Source organism: Schistocerca gregaria, chromosome 2 (genome assembly GCF_023897955.1).
Source record: "Schistocerca gregaria isolate iqSchGreg1 chromosome 2, iqSchGreg1.2, whole genome shotgun sequence".
Taxonomy (NCBI): domain Eukaryota; kingdom Metazoa; phylum Arthropoda; class Insecta; order Orthoptera; family Acrididae; genus Schistocerca; species Schistocerca gregaria.
This window is the reverse complement of record NC_064921.1, coordinates 124,521,625-124,534,973: the sequence shown is the minus strand read 5'-3', so window position 1 is coordinate 124,534,973 and position 13,349 is coordinate 124,521,625. Positions and strand designations below refer to the sequence as shown.

Genomic DNA, 13,349 nt, shown 5'->3' with positions numbered 1-13,349 from the left:
TTATTATTTAATAATTTGCTTTAAATTTTTTTCAGAAAAAGTGATCAGTACTAGTACCACCTTCAGTTAATGTCACAAAAATTGTCCCCATTGCATTTACACATCTTATAGCCCTGATGCTTAGTAAAGAGTTCAGAAACTTGATTTTTGTTTCTTCTATATGCTTCTTAGCATTTATTAACTGTTATGTGAGAATTAGGCCTAATGCCTGTTCAGAATTATTTTTTATTTGGTGTTTTCTTATCCATAGAAAGGTGTCAACTGACAGGTGATAATACTGATTTTTCCCCTTTAGCACTAATTTCATACCTGCAGTGGAGGAAAATGACAGTGAAAGACCAGGATGAAGTATTTGTCAGAAATTTGCTGGATACAGCGATGGGAATTCTGTCCAGAGCGTCGCGTCAGCAGCGAAAACATGGTGAAAAAGCACAGTTTTCTTTGCATCCAAAGAAAGTAAAAGAGGTAAATATCCTTATTAGAATAATTTTTAAAATATCTTAGAAAAAGCTATTAGTAAGATGTCATAGTTATTTTAAACCAGTTCTACAGTCAAATGATGAAATTAGTATAGAAATAGACTGTTGTGGTATTAACATATAGTTGTATGTATGATATAGAAAGAAGAAATTATCATTCCTGAAAGTGTGCAATTGTTTAAGATGCCCTGTGTTTAAATTATAAATCCACATTGTTCTTTATTAGCGGCAGAGTAAGGTCCTTGTGCTTCTCAATGAACCACTGGGGGAAGACGATAAAGTGAATGTCAGTGTTGACAAGAATGGTGAACGATTACAAATTGCCACTGTCTCTAGGAAAAATCCATATGCAGTCTACTTCCAGCTACCAGGTATTTGCCTCCTTGTTATTCACTGTGACATTTTGCTCTAACCACACAATTAAAGAAAAGTAATAACTCATAAAACTCTGTTTACAGAAAGCTGTCTTGAGGTTTCCATGTTGGTAACCATATATGTTGAAAAGAATGGCCAGTCCTTGGGTGGACACTTGCTGAAATGTGAAAGTAAAATGAGACAACTTGATCAAATTCTGCGATCTTCTGATAATCCTTTGGAGTTCATGTGCCAGGTAAGTATTTGATTGAATTCAGATTAATAAGCTGAGGAATAGTGCAAGTGATTGAATTTCAGTGTTCTGTATTGTATATTGTAACTGCACAGTGTCAATGTCTAGACATCTCTTTAATACATACGTGTATTCAGAGGGGGAAAGGGCTCAAAAAGTCACACTGGACTTTCTCAACAACCAAGTAAGACAAGCAGCTAATGTTGACATGTAAAGAGAACCGGTAATTGGGGAACATTATGAAGAGTGAATGATGATAACTGTTAGCTCACCCTGATGAAAATACCAGTTCCTCAGATTTTGATGTCAGGAAATTCTACAGGCTGTAACGTTGTCAATAATTATTGGGTTAACATTATTTATAACAAGGCACTCCATTGCCTTGGTGCAACATTTTTTTCCCCACATTTTGATTGGAAGTATGAATGTACTCCAACCCCGATTTTTTCATGGTGGTTGCTTGGGAGTTGGCCCATAACATTTTCAGAGGTCCTAACAATTAGATATCATCCAGCTGGTTTTAATTTTGTTTATCCAGTTACCCTTTAGTTTAAAATTAGCAGCATGTAATTGTTTGGCCAAGAGTGAGAGCATGCGAAGTACCTGCAAAACATGTTTCTTGTTTAAAAAAATCATGGAGTTCATGTTTCTGGAAAACATTAGGTTAATGAAACTTTGGTGATTGCCTGACCAAATTATCACAGAACAGTGAGTGCTACAGATACCCAACAAGACATGTGCAACCTTAGTAGTTTATGCAGGGATATTTCCTAACACAACATTGTTACCAACACAAGGTTTGCTTGGGAACTTACGTATTATCATGACAACATTACTGAATAATTTCCTGTTTCACCATTATCAGGAACTAACAGTCAAAACTAATACTGTATTGTTATTTTATATGTAAAATTCAACTGCATTATGTAATAATGACACCCAAGGAATAAATTCACACCACAATATTTATGTATTCTATGATGGATGAACGCTAGTAGAGCCACTGATAGCATTGGAAAGTAAGCAACCTGGTCTATTGCTCCATAGTGTCTTAGCTTGAGTACCCATCTCCGCTGGCCGCTGTGGCCGAGCGGTCCTAGGCGCTTCAGTCCGGTACCGCGCTGCTGCTGTGGTTGCAGGTTTGAATCCTGCCTCGGGCATGGATGTGTGTGATGTCCTTAAGTTAGTTAGGTTTAAGTAGTTCTAAGTCTAGGGAACTGATGACCTCAGATTTAAGTCCCATAGTGCTTAGAGCTATTTGAACCATTTGTACCCATTTCCCTGCACCTCCTTTAGTGGGACATAGTGTCAAAGAAATATGCTGAGTTACATATTGTCCTTCTTAACCAAGGGAAGTGTCACAGAGGGTAAGGCAGGAGGATGTCAGTCGAAGTTTCAATCTGACCACTTCGCTTTAAGTTTTCCACAGTCTCGCTAAACTGCTTAAGCTGAGGGCTGGGGTAGTTCCTTTGAAACTGTAAGGCAGATTTCCTCCCTCTATGCGAGCTTGTGTTCCTTCTCTAATGACTTCATCACCAAGGAAAATAAGTAGATATACATGCTTATTAAGCTATTATTTGTGGAAAAGAAAATCAGAAATCGATAGACAGTTTTAACTGCAAGTATTTTTCTTTTAATCATGTACAGAGTTGAGGGAAATTATATTTCTGGTTGCAGTTGCCTCATAAATAACCTGAAGAAAATGAAACTACACAGTTTATTTCAACAGTATTTGTTACTGTAATCTGATTTATTTTTACAGACGCTGGGCTTCAGTCCTGGTGACCGTGAACATCTGGACAACTTTTTGGTAGCAGCATTTCAGCGCAATGTACCTGCCCATTTTAATCTACTGAATGGGGCAAATGTCTACCTCAGATCACATTCTAGTAAGTTTAAAAAAATCACACATTCTTTTTCATGTGGAAACTTGAAATAAAATTAGAATTAGTGGTGCATCATCCCCTGAATAGGCCTTCTGTTATATTTCGTTTTGTTATGTCTCTTTAGAATCATAAGCAAATTGTGCAGCATGTCTCGTTTATCTGTTACCCCCATACTCTCCACCCTTGTTGGATCCCATGTATCCAGGATCAAAGTGGATGGAAAGTTGTAAAACTGGCATACATCCTCCTAACGTGTGTTATTTCTTCCTTCACTCTTCTGGCGACTTACAACCTGGCTTCATCTTTTGTCTTCTAGTTTCAAATTCATGTTTGTTGATGGCATTCCTTAAGTTTTCCTGATCTTTTATGTCATTTGTTGTCATGCCTAGCTGTCTGTGGTCATTTTCAACTTCCTTTACCCTTTTCTTCCCCAGTGTTGATGGATGTATTGTTAGAAAAGTCTTTTTGCAATCCTGTTCTGATTATAGCAGCAATAATTAAAATTATGGCCTGAAATCATTTTGTGTAGGCACAACGTGGTGGTTGTTCTTGTGAGAGGCTTTATTTCCCTAGCATGCAAAAATAATTGTATTTGATATGATTAAAGTGGGATTGGCACTTTATACATCCCTAGACCTGTATATTGCTGTGACATTTGAACATGTAGCTTTACGTAATATTTACCTTCTATTATTGAGGCGATACTCTTCAGGGATTGATGAACTCACACAAGAGGAAACACATCCTTTCATACAAATAAAAATTGCGAGGAATTTTATGTACTTTTCTTGGAGGTATTCAAATAGAGTCTCTTTTTGTTTGATAAATAGTATGTTGCTGTAGTTAGTTTACAAGGTAATTTCTCCATGCACTCAGTTTTTCTCATGTCTGGAGACTCCCCATCATTCAATTACCTTGCCTTCTATTTCTAATAGGTGGCTATGATCGTATCTTTTGTTGATTGACCAACAACACAATGCACCAGTGAAGGAAGACCATATTTTTTAAGCTGTAAAAGTATTCTGTTTCTGATTGTTTTGCTTTGAAACAGTTGTTAGATATTTTACTTTTTCGTAATTGAGTAGCAGAAACTGAACACTACTGTGCTGATACAATAGTCTATAAGAACAATAGTAAATACAATTTGCATGTTTCCCCTTAGGTCCTGAAGAATATCCAACACTCCTACATTTTGCTGCAAGATATGGTTTGGAGAAATTAGCATGCCAACTGCTCGATTGTCCAGGTGGTGAGCAGGCATGTATAATTCGCAATGTGTGTGATCTTACCCCTGCGGAGATGGCAGACAGAGGTGGCCACTCCAAGTTGGCCCAGACTCTGAGAGGATACATGGTAGCATCTGCAACATAATCTTAAATGCATGGTATTTTTAATTCTTCTATTCCACCTCTACATCTGTTTTCAGTTGTCTGGAATGTGTTGAAAATGATGAATCTAGTTATAGAATAATTCTTATCCCTTTGTTTACATTTGGCAATAATGTGAATTTTTGTTTCTTTTCCACAACTGGAAAGCAAATGACAGAATTCACCAGCATGTACAGCTACCTCAAGATCATGAGTGAAGAGAAGGCAAAATCAGGAGGTAAGCTACTATAATATATTAGTTCTTGTTAACATTATGTAATTATTTGTGTCAATAGGAGAATTCAATTGAGAAAACTGTAAAATTAGTAGGAGACAGAATTTCCTTTCAGTACTTACTTTCAGGAGGTGCAGTTTCAAATGCTGTCACTAGAACCACTTTTGCTCTCTCTGACATCCTCTTATTTTATGGTTCCTCTCAGCTTAGGGTCTGAGTGAACTGATTTCCCTTTCTAACTTTTTCACCAATGTATCCCACCTTTCTCCCTAAACAAGAGCATATAAGTTTTGAAAGCTAGGATTGTCATTTTCTAATAAATTATGAGACAGAGTTGCCGACCATCATTTTCCCCTAGGAGATGATGTAGTACTGCATATAGCTTACAAAAGTAAGTGTTGACACTGTCTTACCTTTGGAAACTAGTAACAACATGATTAGTAGAGATGGACTGATGAACTCTTATTTTTTGGATGGTGTTCATGTCTGGTTTGTTAATTTGAAGTCATGTTAGCTCACAACTTGTGCTGCATTATGTGAAACAATTGAGTTGCTAAATCAGATACTGAAGAATCTTTACATTGATAAATATGGGAAGCTGTGCATGATCTTTATTTATATTTTGTGGGGCACCATTATTAAGCCATCAAAACGATCCAGGCCTTGGGAGATGGAACTTTGAAGGGAAAGACAGACTGACATCTGCCATTGCCATTTACAGATTCTTCTGTTATTCATTAGCTTGACAAAATACCAACCCTAACTCCTTGCTTCAGAACTAAGCAGGTGGGAAATTCATTTTCTAGCTACTTTCCATTTATTTATTTTTTCATCTCTGAAATGGTTGCCCTTATGATGCATTTTTCTCTCCCCTACACTTCTTAGAGCCTGCTGTACTTTCATGTCAAGACGTCGGATTAGTGTATGACACTAAAGTTACTGTGCAGCTTGCCCATTTCTGTTCATGTAGATGCAGCTGAAGTTCTGGTTTCTTTCTTTGTTCCATAAAGTGATTTCGGCAGTCAAAATTTCATATGTAGCAGACACATGAATAGAAGTTGACAAAAATACTACCTTTTCTAATCAAAGGGCCTTTCATCTGGTAAAGGAGAGATGGCAGAATACATAGTTACAAAAGTGAATGTTTCCATTAGGGTTTGACCACATGTGTACTTGCTTTTGCTTGGAAAGCATATTTTTAAAAAATATCTTTACTTTCGGGAAGCCAATTACCTTGGGTTGATTAATTATAATGATTTACTTTCAGAAAAGGAGGAAACAGACTATCTGCGACCAAGACCCCTCAGTGAAACATACCAGGTACCTCCATCAGCGCGCACTCTCATGGAGCAAAATTACCAAATTCCACCAACTGCACGGCCCTACAACCAACAAAATGACAGCAAAAATTCCCACTCACCTGCCAGTAAAAGTGAAGAGCCTGAATATGAAATAGCAGGATACATGGAAATGCATCCTTCAGGTAATATAGATTTGTTTTCTTCTAAAACTAACACTTCTTGCAAGAAAGAGAGAAGCATGACCAAGCATCACAATATTACCTTGTTAATATTTGCAGGCATTCTTCTGTAGTTTCTAGTGATTTGTGTGTATATGTTTTAATGTACAGGCACAATTTCTGAAGTAATGCCAAATTTGATTCTGCTTCTACACGAAGAGATTCGCAATAACACTGAATGGGATATAGAATAGTAGAGTCTGATAACTCTGGTACACATCAATATACAGTCTCTTAGGTGATTACACACTTACGTAAGTAAACACGAGTGAGGCTGATGGCCAGTGCGCGGGCTTATATTTAGCTTTGTGCGCACGGCACAACACTCCCTATGCCCTCTGTATAGATTGTGAGGCAACCTCTCTGGGCTGGCCATGGAAGCACTTGCACCATGCACTGTGTGATTACATGTGCTCATATTGTAGGGTTACAGTAATATACATGTAGTGCTTTTGTGAAACACAAAATATCTGCACCTAAGTGTCATGCCTCAAATCAAAGTATTAATCACTAGCAAGTAATAATGATTTGCTTTGTAGGTCAATGAAGATGTCTGAAACAATTAGGCAAAACAAGTTTGGCTACAAACAAAAATAAAAGTTATTACAAACAATGAGTGATTGTTAATCTTATCTGCCATTCGAAGAACATAAAATGTTAATATCTTTGGAGGAAGAAGCAAGCAACATTATCATAGAAAAAAATATTGTTTTTTAGTGTGTAGGCATTTGCATTGGGTACGACATAACCAATTACTTTATTTATTATTTGGGGAGACCCATATTGAATCCAATACATCACATAAATTTGTTTAATCACATAAAAATACAGATATTTTATCTTCCTAAAACTCAAGCTGCCATCAGCAACAGTCGAAGAAAAAGGAAAGAAATTAAATACTTGAAGCAAAGGGCAAAGTAGTTTATAAAAAGGAATTGGTGGTTTGGAAATTATGGATAAGGAATTGTGAACTATACTGGCAGGGACTCAAGTGGTTTTTACAATTTGCCTTAAAAGTTACTGTAACAAAAAAAAAGTAGATATACCATACTTTCAGTGTTTATCAATATAAGATAATGATGTCTGGTGACAGAAGGTCATTATGTGATAACTATAATGGAATTCCATAATAGTGTCTTAAACACCCTTAAAACATTTCTTTTTTTAAATTGTAGTTGGCAGTAACACAAATATAACATGCAATGCAGTTTGTTCACAACATTGGTTTTGAAACTCAAGATGTTTTACCCTGTTTTCATTTGTGCTTCTCACTCAAGGTTGAAAATAGGAATTGATACAAACGTATTGTACTAGTAGTATACAAAGATATACAAATGAATTCTGATGTTAAACAATGTTTACAATTTTGTCACAATCCCTGTAGTGTTTACTGTTAAATATGCAATTTGATTAAAATCATAGCCATTGTGATTATTAACGATTCTGTGAATATTTCATCTTGAGAACCTGGATGACAGGACACTGCTCTTCATTTATAGAAACTGAAAATTACTGCAACATGCAGCACATTCATTCATTCATTAATCTATACAACCATCCATTCATTTATTGTTTCCCTCAATCCTCCCACAAAGTGAGGTATGTAGAATAAACCAGGTTGAACGTTAATAAAAGAAATAGCTGTTAGAAGCTAAATCTGTACACTATATTAGCAATAAGCTATTACTACTGCTCTTCGGAGCTATCAAACAAAGTTAGTGGATTGGTTAAGGAGTTATTGGATGGGAAGTCATTGATAGAAGAGGAAGGAAGTTAAGGCATGGCCCAGGGATGTGTGCTGGGACCCTAGTTATTGATGGTGTATATTATGACCTGGTAGGCAGTAGTAATAATGACCTCAGACTTTTCACAGATGACCCTGTTATCTTCACTGAAGTGCCCCTACTCTCTGAAAAAAGCTGCAAAATTATTCAATGAGGGCTTGATAAAATTTCAAAGTGGAGTAGAGATTGGCACTTTGCTTTAAACACACAGAAATGTGAAACTGTCACTTACCAAAACAAAAAATATTAGTATTGTATGACTACAATATTAGTGTGTCGTACTTAAAATCAGTCAACTTATACAGACACATGGGTGTAACGATTTGTTGGGATTTGAAGTGGAATAATCACAGGGCCATGGTTAAGGCAGGTGTCAGACTTGGGCCATCTGCAGGGTGCTGGGAAAATGCAGTTAGTGTACGAAGGAGACTGCTTAAAAATTACTTGTATGTCCCATTTTAGAATATTGTTCATGTGTGGGACCCATATCCGATAGGAATAACAAGGGATATTGAACACATATGAAGAAGGTTCAAAATGGTTCAAATGGCTCTGAGCACTATGGGACTCAACTGCTGTGGTCATTAGTCCCCTAGAACTTAGAACTACTTAAACCTAACTAACCTAAGGACATCACACACATCCATGCCCGAGGCAGGATTCGAACCTGCGACCGTAGCAGTCGCACGGCTCCGGACTGCGCGCCTAGAACCGCGAGACCACCGCGGCCGGCTATGAAGAAGGGCAGCACACATTGGTTACTGGTTCTTTTCACAAATGCGAGAGTCACAGAAATGTTGATGGATCTGAATCTGCAGATTCTTGAAAATAAATGCAAATTATCCGGAGAAAGCCGACTTAAATGAAGAATCTAGAGATATTATTCAGCCCCCTGCATGTTGTTGCTATATGGGATGTGAAGACTAAATTAGACCAATTGTATCACACACTGAGACACGTAACTTGTCATTCTTCCCACACTTCACGTGTGATTGGAATGGGAAGAACCCCTAATATGTGCTTAGTATGGGATGTGAAGACTAAATTAGACCAATTGTATCACACACTGAGACACGTAACTTGCCATTCTTCCCACACTTCACATGTGATTGGAATGGGAAGAACCCCTAATATGTGCTTAGTACTCTGCCACACTTTGCATGTATGTATGCAGTTGTAGATGTTAAGTTTACTTTAGCACAATAAAATTAGCCTGAAAGCCACTACTTTTTAAAAACCCACTGCTGCATCAGTTACATCAACTATTATATCATGTACACCAAACTTAATGTTTTGATCATCGCATTCCTGTTCATCGAAGAAAGGTGACATAAATTTGCAGGAGTAAAGGCCTGTTAGCAATCAACAGTGCTACTTGCCTTACACCTAACATGAGTTTTCAATCGCTGAATCTAGACAATGAGATAATTTACGGGAGTGGCTATTAAGACATGCTTTAAATTTTCTTTTGTGTTTGTATTATGTCAGTTTCTTAGTTTATGTACGTTGAAAACTTATTAAAATCTTTGCAACAAAATACAGGAATTGTTGAGAGTCCTAGACCAGGAGGCAAATTCTTCAGAAAAAGTATTCTTGTGTCTTGTACTGTGGATGTGTGACTCACATTTATAAGGAAAGTAGCATTTATTATTAGCAGAAAACACCATTCAGTAGTAAAATCATGAAAAAATGACTAAGAACGCTTGATCATTGAAGAAGTCACTACAAAACTAATGTTCACAATATTCTTTCTGCTTGTTTTTCCTGAATGGATACTTTATTTACATTGGCAATATTCCCAGAAGATAATTCTGTAAGAGAGAAAAAAATAATTACATGGAAAATATAAATTACTTGCTTAATTCTGCAGCATATATTGAAGACCAGAATTGACTTTTCCCCATCTACTAGAGTAGATTTTAAAAGCATGTAATATTTGAAATAACACATTGAAAACAACATATCAGAGTCATTACATATACTGATGTTTTACAACACAGTATGTTATCCTAAATAGCGATTCTATTGGGTGAACACTGATACTGGTTGTGCCCAGAATAGCCAGATAATACCAAACATCTGTGTTAGGTATCAGTGCTTTAACTTTCACCTTTACATATAACAAAAGTGTGCAGATTATGGTCTTACTAAAGGAAAACTAGGTTCTGTAAACAGTGTCAGTAAAATTATTAGAAAGATGCAACACAACTTTCATGTAAGTGAAAGAGGAAATGAAATAAAGTGTAGATATTGATAAACTGTTGTGAGTGAAGGAGAATGCTTAAAACCAGCTTTGAAATTACAGAATACTGTGAGTTCATGTGTTGGTAACATTGGACTAATGGAGGACTTTGAACATACGGTATGTAAGAAATGAAAGCATGAGAGTGATTTATTAGGAAAAGAAGTCTAAAAATAGGCTTTTGCATAAAATTCTTTACAAAATTACAGAAACCAGATTCCATGAAGTAATCAAAACATCATTAGATGGTGCCTGTCAAATTAAGTAGTTAATCTTCTGCGAGGCTCTGTGTGGAAGTCCTTTATACTTCACATGGTATTATACAGCATATCTCTTTTTACCATCAGCTCCTTATTTGATCTTAAATGTGCCATTGATGTTTTGAGTTGAAGCCTTCTCACATGTACTGGTGTGCAATAATGTAGCATTGCAAGACCTACTTTACTGTTTACAGGTTCACCAAACAGTATTAATCTAAAAAATAGTCAAGAACTTGCTGTTTCACCCACTAGGACTCACAACCAATCTCCTTCACCTATGAGTAGTGAAAATACAAGTGTGCATCATTTGGATCAGACGAATGGTTCAGAGGATAAGTCAAGGACAGGTAATACAAACAAATATATGCTCTGTGTTAGATGTTGGAATGCATATTGTTATATACTCTTGGAGTTACTCATGAAATCAAAGAATATATATAAATTTTAATTGACTGGGAGATACATTCTGTATTGTGTATGATCTTCGGAGTTACAGTTTTTATGTTGTTGAGCTTAAAGTTGAAGAAGGCTTTTGCTGTATTGCAAATAAAAACATAAAATTTCCTTCATGGTAGCAGAGGGTGGTTGCTTGTGTTCTGCAATTACTGATGCAATAAGTGATTAAAAGATCAGTGAAAAGTCTTTTGAATTTGTGCAAACAACATAACTTCATTTATTGCATATATTGACTGTTACTCTTTATTTTTTCCCTGTATTTAAAACAAAGAGATGTAAAGTTCCAGCCAAAACCAGTTCCATGTTGAGGAGCTCACCAGACATGATAGTTATGCAAGTTGAAAGTTCTCAGTACAAGTTTACTTAGAAATGACAAACTTTGAGACTGTGTGTGTGGTAGCAATGCTAATCCAAAGAAAGAAGTTATGGCAACTTTCAAGCTGATTTTGTTACAAGATCTAATCAGTTACATGCACATATGACATGCACCTACTGTTAAGCAGATCTGGAAAGAACTGGAACAAGCTTTTGATGACAATGGTTTAAACAGATGACAGGCATTACTGAAGGGCCTCATTTCCACTGTTTTCGAATAATACAAAAGTGTTGAAGATTACATGAACAAAATTGTGTCATCTGCTCATAAATTAAGAAATATTAAATTTGATGCCAGTGATAAGTGGCAACACACACATTGGCCAGTAATCCTGAAACTTACAATCTAATTATGATGGGATTAAAATCTCAGGAATATGGATCTGTGTAAACTTAAAAAAATAAAATAAAAATGCTTTTATAATAAGTAAAAGACATGGAGAGACCCGCTCTTTTCATGGGAAAATGGCCTGTTCTAGGAAAACAGGTGCACAAGCAAAACATATGAAAAGGTAATAAGGAGTCATGGTGCTTCAGTTGTAACAAATACAGCCACATTTCCAGGCAATCAAACAGAAGTAAAAGACAAATAAATCCCCAAAAGATAAAACATTTAACAAAGGCTTTATGGCTTGTTCAAATTCAATGAATTCAGACAAGTGATATGAGTCTCAAATGTCTGTAGCACATGACAAAGCAATGCAACTGGATATATGATGTATGTAAACCCATCAGTACCTGTGACACTGTTGCCAGAAAGACATTGCTTCCTGTAGAAAGGCTAGGAAATGTCAAACTGATATGGAATGGTGATGAAAACAGAATAATTCAGGTAAGAGATGTGTTGTATGCACATTATAAAAAGGCTGTTAAAAAATTAAGGATCATGCACATAATGTCAGAAATTAGTAATTTGGAGAACAAACTTGAGGCTGTATGAAGTGCAGTGAAACAAGAAGCAGTACAACCACCCACAGAACAGGATACCTCTATTGAATTGAATGGAAGGTCTATGTATAGTGAGTCACAGGTAGCAAATATATTTAATAATAATTTCTGAATTATAGTAGAAATTGTAGAGACAATCAGTCCAACAGAAAAATCACAGTAGTATTTTGAAAAAGTAGCTCTCATAAACTTCTATCTTATGAATATATCACCAGCTTCTCCGTTTTAAACTAAGAAAATCATTTATACTCTCAAGAATAAAACTCTTCTAGTTTTGATGGTATTTCCAATAGAGGTCTAAAGGTTTATTCCCATACAATAAGCTTGGTCTTACCTGAAGTATGTAATGCATAGTACCACTTGGTATTTTCTGCAACCCGTCTAAGGCATTTCACTGTGCGAATCACAATATTCCCCTAGATAAACTGAATTTTTATGGGAATGATGCTGAAGCCACCCAATGGATGTCATGTTTAACCAAAAAAAGGCAAAAATATACAAAAGGGACATTATTTCGACTGTGGAGAAATCGTGTATAAGGTTCCCCAGGCTCAGTCTTAGGTCCGCTATCTTCTTAACATGTGTAAACAATCTTCTGTCTAATACAAAACAAGTAGAATTAGTTCTTTTTGGAGATGACACTAGTATTTCAACCAATCCAAGCATATGAAAAGAAACAGGAGAAATAGTAAACAAGGTTCTTAAGAGTGTCAGTGACTGGTTTTCTGCAGATGGTCCCACTCTCAATTTTAAAAAGAGATAACATATTCAGTTCAGCACATCTAGGGGAAGGGGGAGGGGTACTACACCAATGGTAGGTATAACACATGGTGTGGAAATAAAAAATAGGGTGGAAACATAAAAAATTTTGTGTGCCCATATTGATGAGAATTTATACTGGAAAATTTACATTGTGAAACTTCTAAAAAATTTAGTTCAGCCACATTTGTACTTACAATCATATCAAATTTTGGGGAAAGACAAATAAGGAAGTTGACATATGTTGGTTATTTTTATTCAGTTATGTTATTTGGAATAACATTGTGGGGTAACTGATCTTCAAGAAAGAAAATCTTTGTTGTTAAAAAATGTTCTATAAGAATAATATGTGATGCTTACTGGTAGGCATTTGTTTAAGGAGCTGGCCATTCTGACTACTGTTCCACAGTATATTTATTCCCACAAGAAGTT

At 36.1% G+C, this 13,349-nt stretch overlaps 1 protein-coding gene across 7 annotated transcripts in view; it reads left to right on the top strand.

Moving 5' to 3' along the window:
- The window catches only part of LOC126336494 (phosphoinositide 3-kinase adapter protein 1), a 391,158-nt gene that overhangs the window by 352,938 nt on the left and 24,871 nt on the right, over nt 1–13,349 (top strand). For 5 of the 7 annotated variants that reach the window (XM_050000238.1, XM_050000237.1, XM_050000243.1 and 2 more), the window contains 8 exons: nt 296–465; nt 706–850; nt 938–1,089; nt 2,849–2,975; nt 4,135–4,325; nt 4,508–4,577; nt 5,842–6,057; nt 10,574–10,726. In XM_050000238.1, coding sequence (XP_049856195.1) covers nt 296–465; nt 706–850; nt 938–1,089; nt 2,849–2,975; nt 4,135–4,325; nt 4,508–4,577; nt 5,842–6,057; nt 10,574–10,726 — 1,224 coding nt within the window. The remainder of the gene's footprint in view (nt 1–295; nt 466–705; nt 851–937; nt 1,090–2,848; nt 2,976–4,134; nt 4,326–4,507; nt 4,578–5,841; nt 6,058–10,573; nt 10,727–13,349) is intronic. The other 2 variants (XM_050000240.1, XM_050000244.1) reach the window with 1 other exon arrangement.